This window comes from Megascapheus bottae, chromosome 11 (genome assembly GCF_031878675.1).
Source record: "Megascapheus bottae isolate mThoBot1 chromosome 11, mThoBot2.hap1, whole genome shotgun sequence".
NCBI lineage: Eukaryota > Metazoa > Chordata > Mammalia > Rodentia > Geomyidae > Megascapheus > Megascapheus bottae.
This window is the reverse complement of record NC_143519.1, coordinates 8,528,470-8,547,823: the sequence shown is the minus strand read 5'-3', so window position 1 is coordinate 8,547,823 and position 19,354 is coordinate 8,528,470. Positions and strand designations below refer to the sequence as shown.

The window sequence follows — 19,354 nt, the reverse complement described above, 5'->3', positions numbered from 1 at the left end:
TTCTCTGGCGATCTAATTTACAAGGTTGATTGAGTTTAATTCTCAAAATGTTTTGGAATTCATATTTTCAAATTAGTGATGTTTATATGTAGGGTGTATGTATTTGAAAATATGAGAAAGCTCGAAATTTGAAACACTTGTTCCTAGGCATTTTAAATAATGACTCCTTAACTAGTGGTAGCGTATAGGGAAATGCATTTTACTGTTACTGGAGATGGTTTGGGAAAAGCCAAATGGAGGAGTGTAGAGCTTCCATGCCATCTGGAGCATGTATCCCCTTCTAAGTACCTCTAGTGTTGATCAGCTTAGGGCTCCACTTTCTGCCCTGTAGGGTTTATAGAGGTTTTTAGAAAAGGTGAGATTAAGTCATTGGCCACTAGTAATGAAGTCCATCTCTATCCCTAAGTGAGTAGGGTAGAAGTGAGGTGGATGGTGGGGCTACAAGTGGCCCACCTGCTCCATTTCTCTTAGAAACTCTCAGCATAAACTGAAGTATGGCTGAATAGAGCTTATTATGAAGAACAGATGATGCTCCTCTCACCTGTGACTTTCGAGAAATTCCAAGGGTGTTATCAGCTCACCATCAGAATCCTGGAACATATATTATCCATCATATATATGTACATACATAGACACATATTATATCTTATAGCAATATCACAATCATTTCCAAGCTGAAAACACAACAGCCTACAAGGCTTCTGTAATCTAATTTATACTACTGTTTTATACCTTCTCCTCTATCATTCTCAGTAGTGTTTTTTTGTTGTTGTTTTGTTTTTTGTTTTACCAGTCCTGGGGGCACTGTCCCTGAGCTTCTTTTTCAAGACTAGCTAGCACTCTGTTACCATTTGAGCTGCAGCTCCACTTCTGGAGCTGTTTTTCTGTTTTTGTGATACTGAGGAATGGAACCCAGTAGTTTTTGCTTCCTACATGGCATCATCTTTCCTTTTGAGGATCTTTACATTTAGGCTTTAGTCTAAGAAATTGTAACAAAGAATTAAAAAAAAAAACAGTGACAGAAGATGGCGTTTACTGTGTCCTTATGTGGTGGTATAAAGAGAAAGTGGTCAAAGGCTGGTGTGGTAGGGACTCATTTATCCACTGTGGATGATCTCACTTTGGAGCCTCAAATGTCTGCTTTTGTCCTTATATCAGTCCAAGCAAGAAGGTGACCCAGGACTTCATGTTCACTTTTTTTCAGGTCATAGCCTAAAAAATATACCTTTATTTCTGCTCCCATAATGATGTTCAATCATAAGCCACACCTAGCTGCAAAGGAAGCTGTGAAATGTATCAAGCTGATATCAAGGTGGCATTTCTACTCCAAGCTAACAGGAAGCAATCCTTTCATTAAAAAAGAGAGGAGAGAATAGGTACTGGTGGGAGACTAAGAAAAATATATGTGTCTGCTTATTTATAGAAATCATATGCACAAAGTTAGAACCAATTAGATGTTACACTCATAGGAGGGGATGTGGAATGTAGTAGAAATGTTTGGTGGTTAGAAAGCAAGGTAAATGACATAAAGGGAAATCTCTGATTATCCTTGATTTTTTTTTTCCCCCTGAAGCAAGTTCTCACTGTGTAGCCCCGTCTGGCTTGGAGCTTATGATTCTTCAATTTTTAATGATTCTTACTTTTTGATCTATGAATATTTCTAGATAATGAACCTATTAACATTTTGGAAGAAAGAACTCAAAACAGAATAAAACTACTAATGGACTATATTCCAGATGAATAATTGAATCATTCTGAAGGGAAGTAGATGGGGAGATGACTAAACAAATAACTTTAAAAAGTGACACTGTCAGGCTAATGAGAAAAATGTATATAAAGAAACACTAAAGTTTGGATTTAAAAATTAATTTTAGTTGGGTACTGGTGGCTCACTCCTGTAATCCTAGCTACTTAGGAGGCTGAGATCTGAGGACTGCAGTTTTAAGCAAGCCCAGGCATGAAAGTATGTGAGACTCTTATCTCCAATTAACCTCCAGAAAACTGGAAGTGGTGCTGTGGCTCAAGTGGTAGAGTGCTAGCTTTGGGCTGAAGAGCTCAGCCCAGAGACAGTGCCCTAAGCTGACCCAAAAAATTTTTTTTTTCTTTTGTGGATCTTGGGGCTTGAACAAGGCCTGGGTGCTGCCCCTGAGATCTTCAGCTCAAGGCTGCTGCCCTACCTCTGGGCCTGGGCACTGTTCCTGAGCTCTTCAGGTCAAGGCTACTGCCCTGCCTTGAGCCAAGCCCCACTTCCCGTTTTCTAGAAGTTAGTTGGAAATAAGAGTCTCAGGTTCATTTGTGCCCGGGCTGGCTTTGAACCTTGATCCTCAGATCTCAGGATCCCGAGTAGCTAGGATTACAGGCGTGAGCCATCACGCCTGGCCAAAAAAAATTAAAAAGAAATTTTATTGTGAAAGTGCTATACAGATGGATTATGGTTAGGTAATGAGTACATATTTGTTTTTATTTTTTTTGCCAGTCCTGGGCCATGAACTGTCCTTGGCCTTTCTCAAGGCTAGAGCTCTGCCACTTGAGCCACAGTACTACTTCTGGCTTTTTTCTATGTATATGGTACCGAGGAATCAAGCTCGAGTCTTTGTGCATGCTAGGCAAGCACTCTACCACTAGGCCAAACTCCTGGCCCATGAGTATATTTCTTGTTGAACATTGTTATCCCTTCCTCATTTTTCTCCCACTTGCCCTCTCTCCCAACCCCTTCCCTAGTTGTAAAGTTCATTTCCAAAGTATTGTCCTGTGAGTAGTATTGATTCACCCTTGGTCCTTTGTTTCACTATTTTGTTGTTTCCTTTCCCTTCTCTAATTCTGATAAACGTATATACAATACACAGGGTACCCAAATCAAATGCAGTGATAGCAGGGGATAAACCATAGAGGTGGGGGGGAGGAGGAAAGAAAAGAAAAATAACCTCACATTTTGATTTTCATAATTGATGGGTTAGCACTTCTGGACCAGTTTATGTATATTCTGGGATGGGGAAGTAAATATACTTACTGTGGAAATAAAGAATCAAGTTTTTCCTATCAGAGACATTGATAGGTATGGGAATATCAGGATAGAATAGTTTGTGTGTGGTAATATATTGAGATGGGAATTGAACTCAAGGGTTTTAACATATGATAAATAGACCTATAAAGATGCTTGTGTGTATATGCTTGCTTGTACATGTTACATATAAATATAATATTTATATATGTATGTACAACATATTCATATTGTACATATTATCTACTTCACTTTTTTTCAACTTGACAGTATTGACATTTGGGGGAGAGTTTTCTCTTTTTGTATGGATGGCCTGTATGTTGTAAGTTGTTTGGTAAGAAACCTGGACTCTATGTACCAAATTACTTGATGAAGCCAAGTTACCTGATAAAATGATTTCAGGAAGAATATGTGATGGGCTTGAAACATCTATGTAAGAATGTAAATAACTATCCAAAAATTAATGATCTGTCCAAAAACACAGGAGATAGCTTTCAGGGACTCCCACTGGTCAAATCTTGAGAAATTTCAGCAACAAAACAGATAGTCATAGATTATAATCCATTGAATAAAAAAAAGAGTCTATGAGTTCCGACATAAAAAAATTGTGTGGGAAAGGGTTTCAAACAAGGGTAAAAAAAGTTAAACTATCCCTTTTTGTAGATGACATCATATCATCTACAAATCCAACTTCAAACTTCTGGAGCTCATTAATAACTTTAGCAGTGTAGCAAGATACAAAATTAACCCACAAAAATCAGTAGTGATTGGCTGGGAGCATGGCCTAGTGGTAGAGTGCTGGCCTAGCATGCATGAAGCCCTGGGTTTGATTTCCAGGTACCACATAAACAGAAAAAGCCAGAAGTGGTGCTATGGCTCAGGTGGAAGAGCATTAGCTTTGGGAAAACCCAAGGACAATGCCCAGGTCTTGAGTTCAAGCCCCTGGACTGGCAAAGGGAATTCAGGAAAGCTGTTTGGTTTATTTGGTTTGTAATAGCTTCAAAAATTAGAAATAACTTAAGGAAGTGAAAGACCTATGAAAGGTCTATGAATGCTATAAAAATTTTGAAAAAATAGAAGAAGACACCAGAGCATGGAAAGACACTCCAGAGGCATAGAGAGATGAATTACTATGGTGGAAATAGCCTTACTGCCAAAGGCAATCTACAAATTCAACATCATTTACTTCACCGAGAGAGAGAAGAAACCAAAGAGTCACATGGGACCTCTGAAGACCCTGAATACCCAAAGTAATTTTAGGCAGAAAAGAGAGAAAGAAAGAAAGAAAGAAAGAAAGAAAGAAAGAAAGAAAGAAAGAAAAGAAAAGAAAAGAAAAGAAAAGAAAAACCCAATGCTAGAGTCATTCCAGACCTCAAACTTGATTATAGAGTTGTACAGGCATAAATAGGCCTGAAGATCAATGGAGTAGACTAGAAGACTAGAAATAAACTCATAGTGTTATAGTCATCTGGTATTTGGCAAGGGAACCAAAAATATATGTTACAAGAAAGACAGCCTCTTCAGTCATTGATGCTGGGAAAACTGGCTATCCATATGTATAAGACTAAAATTGGTTCCCTGTCTGTTGCCTTGCACCAATATCAACTCAAAATGGATCAAAGACTTCAATGTCGACTTGAAAATTTGAAACTACTGCAAGATGGAATAGGAAAAACAGAATTTATTGGCATAGGCAGGAACTTTCTGAAGAGAGTCCCAGGGGCTTAGCAAATAGTAGAGAGACCTGACAAATGGAATTACATCAAAGTAAAAAGTTTCTATACAGCAAAGGACATAGTTACTAAACTAAAAACTCATCTATCAGACCTGGAGAAGGTCTTTACCAGTCATACATTTGACAAGCTCCTAATATTCCAGAGTATACAAGGAGCTCAAGAAATTACTCCCACTTCCAAAACTAATAGTCCAATCAATAAATAGGAAAAGGAGATAGAGACTTTTCAGAAATAAGAATGGGCAGTACACAAATGAGGAAATGCTCAACATCCCTGGCCATACAGGAAATGCAAGTCAAAACAACATTGAGATTCCATTTCACGCCAGTAAAATGGGCCAGTATCAATTATTTGAGCAATAACAAATGCTGATAGGACTGTAAACTAGTACAACCACCCTGAAAGAAAGTTTGGAGGTTCTTTATAAAGTGAAGTGGGGGGAGGGGCGGTGGCTCACGCTGTAATCCTAGTTTCTCAAGAGGCTGAGATCTGCAGATCAAGCTTCAAAGCCAGCCCGGGCACAAAAGGACCCGAGACTCTTTATCTCCAGCTAACCTCTAGAAAACTAGAAAATGACAAGTGGGGCTTGGCTTAAGGCAGAGCAGTAGCCTTGAGCTGAAGAGCTCAGGGACAAATAAATGCTCAGGCCCAGGAGTAAGGTGGTAGCCCTGAGCTGAAGAGCCCAGGCTGAGCTCAAGCCCCATGACTCACACAAAACAAAACAAAACCCAAAACACAGAACTACTGTATGCTGCAATGATACCACTCTTGGGATCTATGCAGAGAATTGCAAGTCAGAATATGTTAAATTCACATGCAAATCCTTGCTCATTGCTGCATTATTTACAATAGACAAGTTATAGAAACAGATCAAGAAATGTGGTGCATATATGCAATGAAATTTTACTCATCTCTTAGAAAGAATAGTGTTATGTCATTTGCAGAGAACTAGACATAGAACAACTCATGGTAAGTGAAGTAAGCCAAACTCAGAGAGACAAAGTGTTCATGTTTTCTCTCATATGTAGAAGCCAGATCTAAAACACATATACAGGACTCAATGTATTTACACATTAACTAAAGGATGTATACTTAGGGGAAGATTCCAAAGGCAACCAAAATATTCTTTATCAAAACCATTACCAGAAAGTGGAAAAATATTTTGGGGGGTGGGTCAAAGGGGAACACAGTACTGGAGAAAAGAAGGGTGAGCAAACCTAATCATTACATTACATTAAAAACTGTGTAACTTGAAGATGGGAACGGGAAAGGAGAATGTACTCATAACCTGACATGGAATTTTTACACAACTACTTAATAATATTAAAAAAGAATAAACCAAAAAGAAGAAAAAAGTTGGACTGATAAATGGGGGAGCAGACCCAGAGCTTTCTTTTTAATAAATGTAGGAAAAAAACTGTACATCTGACAAACACTGTTTTAAGTAAGAATCATCAGTGGATGCTAAAATTAAGTGGAAGGAATATGAGAAACTCATACTTCCATAATATTCCTGCATAACATAATTACAATGAAAATATGTACATCTACATGCAATGACTATACACTAGAACCCTAAACTCACACAAGATTAACTTCATTGGTTATGCCATAAATTTGCCTGCATTCATGCCTCTTGGTGTACTGCTCTGAGAACATCATTTGTGTGATATTCTTACTGGAAAGGGTAGCTTGGCTATAATCATGAGGAAACATCAGACAACCAGTGTGGAAGACAGTCTACAAAATAAATGGTTTCTGCTCTTCAAAAATGTCAAGGTCAAGAAACACAAAGAGAAGTCAAGCAACAATCGACTTATCTAGATCAAAGCAAACTAAAGACACATGACAACTCTATGGGACATGTGATCCTGCATTCCTGCATTGGATCCTGGAGCAGGAAAAAGTGCTTTTCTTTTTTTCTATTTTTTTTTTTTTTTTTACTAAAGGTCAGCAATGGGACAAAAATGAAGTCTATAGATTAGATAATGATACTGTTGTCAGTGGTACACTTTTATATTGGTAATGGTACTGTGATTACAGAAGAGATTTACCTTCCTTTTAAGAAACTATTCTTTTTTCTGTAACTTAGCTCTAAGTGTTTATAGGAGAAAATTATGTGCATAGTCTTTACATACAGATAGAAAATTAATAATTAAGACATTAGTGGTAAGATGTTCCGAGTTGGTGAACCAAGGTAAACGCTATAGGATGATTATCTGTACTGATTTTGCAAATTTTCTAAAACCCTAAAATTCAACCCTAATAAATTTAGTTTCTAGAAGTAGGGAAGTAAATCTTCCTTCTTACCTTCTGAGATGCCATTTTAATATTTACTTATCTAGCACATTCTGAGGAATAGGTGGGTTTAAAATTGTTCTGTGAACACCTAAGTTAGAAACATTTGCTGTCCTGTTTGACTTAATTGTTCATATATGGATACTTTTTCCCCTAAGTTGATGCTGAGCTCTTGTTAAAATAGAGAAATGTCTGAGTAAAACTGTAGTTTAGTTGAAGTTAATTTTTAAGTCTCCATGAAAGAAACAGTGCCTTTTGGCCTCTGTTTGATCTTGGCAGTGTGCACAACTAATGTCTGGCCTGTGTTTTGGAACCAGCAGGTAGTCGGGAGAAGGCTGCTTCTGGGGCCTCTCTCTGTGGCCTATTCATGCTTTCCCATACAGATGGGACCTGGTGAACTTTGGCAGAGGTCATTCCTCAATTCCCAATCTAAAACTTTCAGGCATAATTTTTATGAGTATGTTACTACTAATAATGTTGAAGTTAGAAACTAATTCTCAAAGAATACTTTTATATCTACTGAGTATTTACATAAAGAGCTGTTCAAATGGCATTGTCTATCCTACAACATGGAAAGTAAACTTAAGTATACAATGGTAACTTTTATGGTAGGATATGTTGTAATAGTTCCGTGATTGCTCTCATCCATTCTGATGCTTTAAACTTGGATGTGTACAGTAACTTTTGGATGATTTGTGTTTTGGTTTTAGAATTAACATAAGAAACATTTTTGGTTTTTTTCTTGTTTTCAGTTTTTTTGAATAGTCAATTTTACCATTAGTTATTATTTCACATGTAATCTTTAGGAAAGACGAGCAGATTAAGATTTGATTTGGTATGGTAATATGTAATACATTATCTATGAGCATTAAAGAAAAATGTGTCAGTGTTTGAGTTTAATGAGGGGAAAGTATGTTTTTTTATACTGCATTTACAAGTCAAGTAGAATGACTTTTAAGAGCTCATGCTCATTATGTGGTTGAGTAAGTCTTCTTTGGTATCTAAAATTTAAGTTAATATTTATTTATGATTCCTTTGAGTCATATTTTCTAAAATCAACATTTCCTTTTTGACCTTGACTGTAGAATAAAATGACAGCATATTTATCCTATAAAATTGCATACATTCTAATTTTTTGTATGTTATCAATCACACATTGATACTATGAGAATAATCTTATAATTATTGATAATAAGCTGATTAAAGTGACTTTTGAACAAAGATTCAAATTATCGGTATTTTTGAAAGTCATGGAGACCAGGCACTGGTGGCTCATGCTGTAATCCTAGCTACACAGGAGGCTGAGATCTGAGGATCAAGGTTCAAAGCCAGCTCCAGTTAGAAAAGTTCCCACGAGACTTGAAGGTGAGGCTCTTATCTCAAAAACCAGAAGTGGATGTAGCTCAAGTGGTAGAACTCTAGCCTTGAACACAGGAGGGACAGCTCTTAGACCCTGAGTTCAGGCCCCACAACTGAACCCCCCCCAAAAAAGTCATGTAGTATTTCACTGAGGAGAGTCTAATTCCAGCTGTCTTGTCATTGGGCATACAGAAGACTAGAAAATTTTTGCCAGCATCACCAAGCTATAAAATGGAAACCTGTAAAATTAAATATAAAAATTAGATATGTAACTGAACAATACTATTTCACTTGGGAAAGAATCATGATCCATCAAAAATTCTGGCAGAATACCTCATTAACTTACGTACTACTTTGCAAAATGCTTATAAATTGAAATATTCCTATTAAAACATAGAACCACCCCTTTTTGTGTGTCATTTAAAAAAATTTTTATTGAAAAGGTAATGATGGGGGGTTACATTTGTAGAACCTTTAATAAAAATAATCAAAATACTGCTGCATCTTGGTTTTCTGATTTTCATCCTTTTTATTTACTTTCTTAGGATACTTTTCTAAAATTTCCAATATTGTAATAAGTGAATTATCTACAGTATTGGATTCCCTTACATGGATGTCCACCTGTGTGACTGGAGGATATCTACCTCATCTATAGACGTTGTAGACTAACTACTTTTCTGAAGTTTGATAATTCAATTATAGGATAGTTAGTTATTTTAGAAATATCTAACTTGCCTAAAATGCAAAAGAAATTTCCTACCAACCTTTATCTTGAAGGTACTAACTGACATATTCTGTCATATTATAAGACCAAAATTTGAGTGTTGTGCTTGAATTCTCTCTCATCCTTTATGTCAACTTAAGTGTCTCCGGCTTGTCAGCCTTCTGAGTTTCTTGTAAGTCCATCTCGTTTTTTTTTCTGTCTGTATTGTCAACACCTACCTGTAGGCCACAAGCCTGTCAGTTGTCATTATGTAAATATGAGCAAATGTATTTTCCTGCCTTTCTTCTTGTCTTTTCACAGGCTTTTTCCATGTAAGTCCGTTTTCCTGAGTGATTCCTGAATGCATGCATGTGATTACAATGTTCTGCAGTGATAGCGAAGTCTTCCCATGATTGATTGGATCCTGAATGCTCTGGGTGGATTTTTGGTTGTCTTTGGCTCTGTGTGCTCTTTAAATACTTCTTCTCTTCCTTCTCCTTGTCCTTCTCCTTGTCCTTGTCTTCCTCCTCCTCCTCCTCCTTTCTCCTTTTCCTTCTCCTTCTCCTTCTCTTTCTCTTTCTTCTCCTTCTCCTTCTCCTTCCCCCCCCCTCCCCTCCCCTCTCCCTTTTTGCCAATCCTGGGCTTAGGCTCAGGGCCTCAGTACTGCCCTTAGGTTTTAAGTCTTTTCTGCCTGGGCTGGTTTCGAAGAGATCTTCAAATCTCAGCCTCCTGACTAACTAGAATTATAGGTGTGAGCCACTCACACCAGGCTCCTTGCCTATATTTTTTTAGAACATGGTTTGCACATTGTATTATAATTATATGTGTCCTTTATGTAATACCAGATACAAGTTCCTTCTCTGATATATGTATTCTTAGATAGATAGATAGATAGATAGATAGATAGATAGATAGATAGATGTAGATAGATATATGGGTTTTTTAGGTTTAAGGCTTGACATTTCTTAATTGTCTTTTGAAGAATAGACTTCTAAATTCAAGTTACTTATACTTTTATGATTCATGTTTTTTCGGTATGAGGTAAGAATCTTTTGGTTAACCCAAGGTAACAATCCTTTTCCTTCTGCACTTTCTCCTATAGGCCTTAAAATAGTTTTAGGTTTTATGGTTAGGTTTATGGTCCATTTTGAAATAATTTTTGTCTCTGGATTTGTAGTTGAGGTTCATTTTCTCCTCTTTCTGGTTAGTTGTTGTGGTCTCATTTATTGACAATGCATTTATCCCTAACATTGAGTTGACTTGGTGTGACAAGCTTAAGATTTTATTGATACCATGCAAATATATATTATTATTACTTGAGGTCAAGAGATAAGTAATATGGAATAATTTCTCCTAGCTCATAGGACACCGATGCTGTTTCTGTACTAAAAATTAGATTTTTATCAGATTTATTGTTCTCTAAGTCACTCTGATATTTTTAAAATTTTAGGTGTTACACATAATATTCCATTACTTCGAGAGGTGATAATCAACTCCCGTTTTGTAAAAGGCGACATCACCACCAAATTTCTCTCTGAAGTATATCCTGATGGATTTAAAGGTTTGTATATGGTAGAATATTTTAGTTATCAGAAACTTTTAGTTTATGTATTGTGTAGTTTTAATATGCAGAAAGTAAAGACTTTTAGCTTATATTATAGTTGATTAATATATAGAGTATCCTAGATTGTTAGTTTATGATTTTTGAGTGTTCAAGGATGACTCACGAATGTAGTATCTGTAAATCTGCTAAATATGGAATGTTCTTTGAATATAGTTGATGGATACTCAGCTAGAATGATTGTTGACTCATTGATCTGGTTCTTTTAAAATTATTTTATTTTATTTTATTATAAAGGTGACGTACAGAAAGGTCATAGTTACATAGATAAGGTAATAAGTACATTTCTTGTTACTCATCCTTCATTTTCTTCTACTTTCCCTCCCAGCTTCCCCAGATTTTATTCCTTACTAGCATGAATATAAATAGGAACTCATCTTTTGTAATATATATCTTTTAAAAAATAGCACTGGCATTTTCAGGAATCAGATGCTAATCCTGTTAATGATAATGGACATTACCTAAAAAGATGGTTTTTATTGTGACATGTTTTAAATGAATGAAATTTCAGAGAAATAAATCTGAAATTTAGCACTGGAAAGTTAACATAATTTCTAAGAGGTGGAAAATGGCTTATGAAGTGGGAAAGAAGAGGGAATCTTTAATGAGCATTGAAAACATGGTAACACATATTGTTAAGACCCTCAGGGTCTTCACTGAAAATTCAGAGATGAAATGGAAGTAACAACCAGATCCTTGGGTTGGGTATTTATAAAGGTTAGTTTTCTATTTAGTATTTCATATTGGGAGCTATATGTCAATTCAGTTTGACAAATGTAGATGATGAACTATTGTATATATTTACAAAGCAGTTTTTAATTCAGAATTTTGTAGATTAACTGTCAGAAATTGGTTTTGAATCTTCTTTTAGAATTTTGATGTTATGTAAGAAATTAAGGTGGTAGCTCATGCCTAGCTACTCTAAAGGTTGAGATCTGAAGACTGCAGTTCGACCAGCCTAGTCAGGAAAGTCCTTGAGACACTTATCTCTAGTTCATCACCAAAAAGCTGGAAGTAGAACTCTGGCTCAAATGGGAGAACACTAGCCTTGAGTAAAAGATTCTCAGAGACAGCACGGAGGCCTTGAGTTCTAGCCCCAGGACTAACACACCTATGCACATACTTATACACAAGGAATTTCTTTTTTTTTTTTTAGGCTTTTAAAAATGCATGATTTATTATGTTCAAAAGTGTAAAACTTATGTGTTTTGAAAAACAAATTTTTTATGTTTGTAAAAATTACAAAATTAATGAAAACTGCAGTTTTATACTTGAATAATTATTTTCTTAATATCCCTCATTTTCATGAAGTCTGAACTATTTAGATTACTACTTTTTACTGTAATACCACAATAGCCTGCTTATTTATAGAATTTATAAAAAGAATCTTCTTCATAGTATTGATGAAAAGGGATAACTGGATATTTTCAATTATTGTACATAGATTGAGATAATCAATCTACTGTTTTGATTCTGATATTTTGCTTGTCCTTTCTATAGTTTGGATTAAAAGTTGTAGTAACTTGTAAAGTGGACTTGGGAACTTTCAGAGGCTTTTATGTCTGCCTGCCCAATTCTTTTGTGAAGGTAACAGTTTAGGAAACAGCAGGCAGGCAGGAGAAAAAAGGTGAAAACATTTCAGACCTTGACCTTGAGAACAACAACATTATAGATTTCTGTGTATATGTATATATAATTATATGTGAGTGTATGTGTACATGGGGCATTTAAAATTTCTAATTAGGGTTGTTGACTCTATACTGAACATTTAGCAACAATGAAAAATGTTCCAAATGTTCTAGAGAAGGAATTGCTTTCAAACTTAGAAATTTACTTAAAACCTTAATATTTCAATTTTTTGATATGTTGAATTTTTATTTTCTTACCCAAATCCTTTTTTGATAAGGGATTATCAGCATTGATATTGTGACTTTTTTTTCTTATGCTATGCTAGAAAGGATAACAGTATTTTTAATTGCCAGTTAAAAAGAGCCTTTTGCAATGATTAATCTCAGTTTTTATTTTTCATGTGAGACAGGTAAAGCCCAAAGAGGTTGTTAAGGCTAAATAACCAGTAAAATAATGAAGTCAGAAGTCCATCTTTGTGAGTTCTTTTTTGTGAGGAGGGCCTTGTGCATGATAGGCCAGTGCTCTATCACTAAGTCACATTTCTAGACCCAGTCCTAAGATTATCAATTCCAGTGTGAGCACTATTTTAGTTGTGCTACTATCCAAATTCATAGATCATATATTTTTCCAATTGGAATGTATTACATGTTATCATAAAGACTTTGTTGTCAAAAGACTTTGAAAGTACATACCTATATTTGCCATTCGTAATGTGTATTTATTTCTTTGTGTTATTTTCTTGCTGAATGGCTACTATCTCCTGTTCTTCTCCATGTTACGTTGTTTATCCTTCCTAGAGTTTTTCCCTCAGAGCAGGTCTTACGTATATTAAACTATCATTCTTGACTGTTTAATATATATGTGCTCGAAAGAAACAGCAGGAAGTGGCAACTGAAGTTAGTACAGGATCTTCTCAATATGTTTGAGGCCGGGTCATTTTGCCCCTTCGGGATTACCCATCTGCTTCCCATCTGTCCCTTTCTTCCAGTCACTGTTTATAGGCAAGTGCCTGTCTTTATGACTGCATTAAAAATTTCTACACTACGTGTTTCTTTTCCCAGATCTATTTGTAGACTCCAACAATTTCACCAAAACTTCTTAGATTTGAACTTTGAGATCATTGTGTCAAAAATTTAATAATGGAATATATGCAACATTGTTTTTGTTAACTAGATTCTAATGTTGAAAAGCTATTTTCCTTTGATTCTTAACTAAAGGAAAAAAAATGAAGATATTTTAAGATTTATTTGGCCTATGGTGAGCATTTTGGACTTACTTTTCTGTTTTCTTGCCACTCATTAGCCTCAAGCTCCATCAAAGTAATTATCAGGATTATAGTTTTCTTCTGAAAAGTTAGATTTTTGGTAACAATTGACTCACCATGAAAAGTATACAGTGAATTATACTTTTCCTTTATGCACGGAATTTACTCAAGTATATTTATACCTTTAAAAGTTGTATTAGGATATTTGGACTGAATTTCAGTTAGCAAAGTCAACAAAGAATGAAGCAGGTTCTAGAGGGAGATATGAAATAGTACATTTTTTGCTGTAATTAAGGTGACAAATACTCATGGAAGAACTCACAGCATTACTAGACAGTGTACAATGAGTGCTGAGTAAAGGTAAAAAGAAAACAATTTTGACTTAAGGAATCTAGAGTGCCTTAGGGATGAGACAGTATTTTGAACTATGAACATCTCTCCAAGAGCTGCTTTTGCTAGGTGCTGAAACTGCCATATTGCATTGTGAAAGCCATGTGTGTCTATATTCCTAAACCATCCTCTTTGATGTCCGTTGGTAGTTTGAAATCAAGCATGGAGAATATTTCCTTCAAGGAAATTAGCAAAAGCCCCCATACTGAGGCTTGTTTCTTCCCTCACACCCCAGTTGGTTTAATCATTAAACATTTACCCCAACAAACCATTGTTTAACCCTTTGACCTGGGTATTGAGAACAAACAGAACTGAGCCACTACTGAAAAGTGGGAAAAGATACCTATCCAGAGAGGAATCATAGAAGAATCCATGAGTACTGGAGGTGCTTGGTTTTAGAATGGCTGTTGTAGAAAATAGATGACTTTGCTCACTTAAGAGCAGTAAGAATGCTTAAGTATATTAACTTAGAAAGATGTGGATGCTAAAAAGTGTGATTCTTAGACATAAAACATTTTTAGCAAAATAGAATGTAATATGGTCACTGTTAAGAGCTGAATGAATGACCCCAAGAAATAAATGGGAGAAGTAACAATTATCAGACCATTTAACAAAATGATTATTAGGAAGCAGAAACATGCCTTGAATGGGGAAAGCCTAGCACAAGGGGGAGATGTATGGAAAAGTGAATGATGGACAAATATAATCTTAAAACTCAATGTACATATGTGAAAAAGGAAATGGGAAAACTTGATGTGGTTAGGAGAAAAAATAGATGGGAGGGGAGGAGGGTGATATAAAAGGGGGGACTGTGGTCAAGATGCTGTGTACACATAAGTGGAAATGTTAAATTGTAACCCTCTTGTACAACCACTTGTAGACAGATAAATAGATAATATAAAATTAATAAAATAAAAATAGACAAATGGGAGAAGTATCACAAACATGGCAAAAATTAATGAGAATAAAATGCAGGATTAGGAGATAGGGAATGCAGATATACATTTTATCTATGAATAAATATGTAATAATTTCATAGAAAGAAAATTGATGAATCAAATAATTTTGAAAAGAGTAGTGGGGAATACTTTTTCACTGTTCTTAAGAAAGCCTTGAGGTTTTATTGGAAAGCTTCACTGAGTGTTAGGATTCGTGAAAAATAGTTATTCCTCTGGGTATACCAAAAACCAAACATTTGTAGAAAGAAAAAACAATAATATGCAAAGCTCTCTGATTGAATTCCCAGAACCAGCTGGTAGGTCTCTCATTTGTATAAGTGATCTGGGTTTGTTTCAGAGAGGAATAGATTATTGGGTTGCTGTACTCTTCTGTTTCATGAAGCACTTCTCCATAGGAAAATGGTTTGTAGAACTGGGTGCGGTGGCTCACACCTGTAATCCTAGCTACTCAGGAGGCTGAGATCTGAGGATCTGCTGTTCAAAGCCAGCCTGGGCACTAAAATCTATGAGACTTTTATCTCCAATTAACCACCAGAAAACTGGAAGTGGCACTGTGGCTCAAGGGGTAGGGTGAAGAGCTGAAGAGCCATTCTTTTGGGGTAAGATGGTATCTTAGGGTTGTTTTTATTTGCATTTCCTTTATGACCATGGGGAAAGAAACCAGAAATGGTGCTGGGGCTCAAGTGGTAGAGCTCTAGCCTCAAGAAAGTTCAAGGACAGTACTCAGGTCTTGAGCCCAAGTAAAAAAAAAAAAAAGAGTTTAGATGTTAGTTTTGGGCATTTTTAGTTTGATTAGCATTTTAAGTAATTTTTAGACATACTCACATTGCTTCATTTCCTTGAAATAAGTTGAGTTAGCTACTTATTGTTTTTGTTAATGCGTTGTAAAATATTGTTTCTCTTATACTATACTATTTAATGCACTGTCTACTGTCTGGTGTATAGTACTGTGGAATGTAGTATTAGATGGTATGGTGGTATGGTTACAGAACTCTGGAGGGGAGGGCTTACATGTATTCTGGAGTGTCTGCATCCTTTCTTCACTTGTACCAGCTTCTTTTAGAATTCTGCAGATGGAGCAGGCTTGATTGCTGGATAATACTCAGCCAAGCTAAGTAGTCTTACTCAAGGCAGAAAACTAGCCTAGACTAGCTACATTATAATAGAAGACAGAGTAAGGAAGAGAGAAGTCAGTTGATTGATTCATCAACTCTTGACTATATGTGGAGAGGGAAGCAAATTATGCCTTTATTTTCTTTGATTCCTTCCTACTAGCAAACATAGCCTTGACTGTGTCCTGATAGTATATCTCTATTTCTACAGAGATTGGGTGAGCTCTGGCCCTTTCTCCTCACTTTCTTAGAAGTAGGTTTTCGGGTGGTGAGTGATGGTAGGAAACAGATGTTAAAAATGCATTTTGTGAGATTTCTGTGGTATGACTATATTGTGTATGTGCACACGCGTGCGCTTTTGTGTGTGCACAGGTATGTGTGTGCGTGCATGTGTGTATATGTCAGTCCTGAGGCTTGAACTCAGGGCTTGGGTTCTGTCCATGAGCTTTTTTGCTCAAGAATAGTATTTTACCTACAACTCCACTTCTGGCTTTTTTGATAGTTAATTGGAGATCATAGACTTTCCTGGCCAGACCCTCACATCTCAGCCTCCTGTGAACCCAGGATTATAGGCATGAGTCACCTAGCCTAGGGATGTCTTTTAAGATCTAGTTTCTTAAGTGAGCAGGGTTTGTTACCTTATTAAAGCTCTTATACCCCTGACCTATGTGTAGTACTTACTCTATCATAGAAGCCTGGTGAAATACTTGTTAAATTGATGCTAACTTTGTAATATAGGAACATAGATATTAATATATATGACTAATTGATTGATGAATTGATTTCCCTTAGGACATATTTTATCAGAGAGTGAGAAAAAACAGTTATTGGCAATAGCATCTTCTTTGTTTGTGGCATCCCAATTACGGGCACGGCATTTTCACCAACATTCAAGGTATGGCAAATCTTTTAAAACAGAATGAATGGAAAATACTGATAAATTTTTTATTAAAGATTTTTTTATTGTGATTAATAGAAGAGTTACATTATATTCACCAGATAAAAGGTGCATAACTTCTCAAACATTGATACTCTTTCTCATGACATGGTCCCCATTTCCCTCCCACCCTCCTCCCGCTTATCTTGATCCCCCCTTTCCCTATCCATTTTCAGATAACCAATTAAGCACGTATAAAATATATCAGATAACAAGGTGAAAAATAGTAACAATATGAGATAACCAAGGGATGGCAAAAGAGATGAGAGATAATGTAGTACATTAAGAACAACAGTCATTCATTATATGGCTTTTGTTTCCTTATCCTGGAGGTCCTTACATTTAGTGTCATACTATTTGGCCTAATGTCTCTAGATTTTGTTGTATTAATACTGATAATTTTATCTGTATGAAAAAGCCAGGGAAAGGTCTGTTGGTCTCAGTTCTAGATCTTCTTACGGAGCTTTGGGGAGGTTTAATAAAATCACACTGCTTAACTACAATATTGTGTACATTTCATTTTAACTTTGTTTTTAAGTTCAGAAAGAAAAGAAGACTTGTTAGTAGATAAGAAGATACTATGAAATTTGATGGGAAATGTACTCATCTAGTTTGTATTTTATTTATTTATTTATTTTATTGTCGGGGTAATGTACAGTTACATTCACCAGATAGTAGGTATATTACTTCTCACACGTTGATACTCTTGCTTATGTTTTTGTCCCCATTTCCTCCTTCTACCCCCTCCCAACATCTAGTTTGTATTTATTATTTCTGCTTTATGGTTTCTTTAGTCTTAAAAATAGCTTTGAAATAGAGTATTAAGAATTAATCCTGCTACGTGTTGATGGCTCACGCCTGTAATCCTAGCTACTTACGAAGCTGAGATTTGAGGATTACCGTTCAAAGCCAGCCTGGGTATAAATGTCTGTGAGATTCTTATCTCCAATTAACCACCAGAAAACCAGAAATGGCACTGTGGCTCAAGTGGTGTGGAGCTAGCCTTGAGCTGAAGAGCTCAAGGACAACTCCCAGGTCCAGAGTTCAAGCCCCATGACTGATGAAAATAGAAAAATTTAAAAAAGAATGAATCCAGACAGCTAAAAATATACACAAACACATACACATACCAGAAACTATAGATACAAATGGGAAGTAATGCCAGGTTTGCATAATTATTGCTAAAGTCTAAGCTATTCCTCTGAACTTCTGAACTTCCCTAGTTATGTCCAATTTCTTTTCCTTTTCTTCTGCTTTTCCATAAGAAGAGCTAAGATTTTTTATTTTGCCAGTCCTGTAGCTTGAACTCAGGGCCTGAACACTGTCCTTGGGCTTTCTCAAGGCTAGAGCTCTACCACTTGAGCCATAGCACCACTTCTGGCTTTTTCTATGTATGTGGTACTGAGGAATTGAACCCAGGTCTTTGTGCATGCTAGCAAGCACTCTACCACTAGGCCAAATTCTTGCCCCAGAACAGCTAAGATTTAAGAAGAAAAAAGAAGATGGAAAGTGATCAGGTAGCTTTGAAAGCATAAACCAGAAATTTATATTATTTCTTAGGAAGCAGATAGATGAGAAACTAAACTGAGTTTAAGGTTAAGCTGGATCTCTTCCCCCTCCTATTTTTATTTGTGTATATTATTTGTACAAACAGATTTCATGTGATATTTCCATACTTTCAAGTAATATTATTTGATCATATTCACTACCTCTAGTTCTTTTTATCCCCTTTCATCCACTTTTGAATAGTTTTAAAAGGTTTCATTATTATGTTTATGTGTATGAAATACTTCGATCATATTCACCCCTCATCTTCAACTTGATAATTTCACCCTAACCTATATCTTAATGGATAATGTAGTTTGTTCTGTTAAAAGGAAGTTCAAGAAGCTTAGTATATAATTTTTTTATAAGTTATGATTTGATAAATATCAAGGGAGAGATGAGGATTCAGAGTGTCAATAAAGTACCAAATGATGTGGAAGAAGATGAAAGTAGTTGAATCCATTTTTCTGTGGTTGTGATATCCAGGAGCTAGCTGCTATTTGTGGCACTTAAAAATAAACCTAACATCTATTGTTTCAGTTATACTACATTTATGTCAAGGACTTAATAGCCACAAGTGTTTAATGGCTTTGTATTGGGCAACACAAGAACCTTTCATCAGTATGTTTTTATTTCCACTGAGTTCTATGGCTACTGCTCTTTTGGGAGATGAAGAGTCTAGCTTTGGTTTTCAAACCCTAACTTTATGGTTTGCATCATTTTTTATTATTCTCTGATTACCTTATCTTTGGTTATTACTTGGATCTTTTATTATTTTACAAGTCATAAATAAAGCTAAA

The 19,354-nt window shown here is 35.8% G+C and overlaps 1 protein-coding gene across 3 annotated transcripts in view; it reads left to right on the top strand.

The window, feature by feature from the left end:
- Positions 1 to 19,354, top strand: part of Pcca (propionyl-CoA carboxylase subunit alpha) — a 274,525-nt gene that overhangs the window by 134,205 nt on the left and 120,966 nt on the right. For all 3 annotated transcript variants that reach the window (XM_090341922.1, XM_090341920.1, XM_090341919.1), the window contains 2 exons: positions 10,548 to 10,658; positions 16,865 to 16,967. In XM_090341922.1, coding sequence (XP_090198048.1) covers positions 10,548 to 10,658; positions 16,865 to 16,967 — 214 coding nt within the window. The remainder of the gene's footprint in view (positions 1 to 10,547; positions 10,659 to 16,864; positions 16,968 to 19,354) is intronic.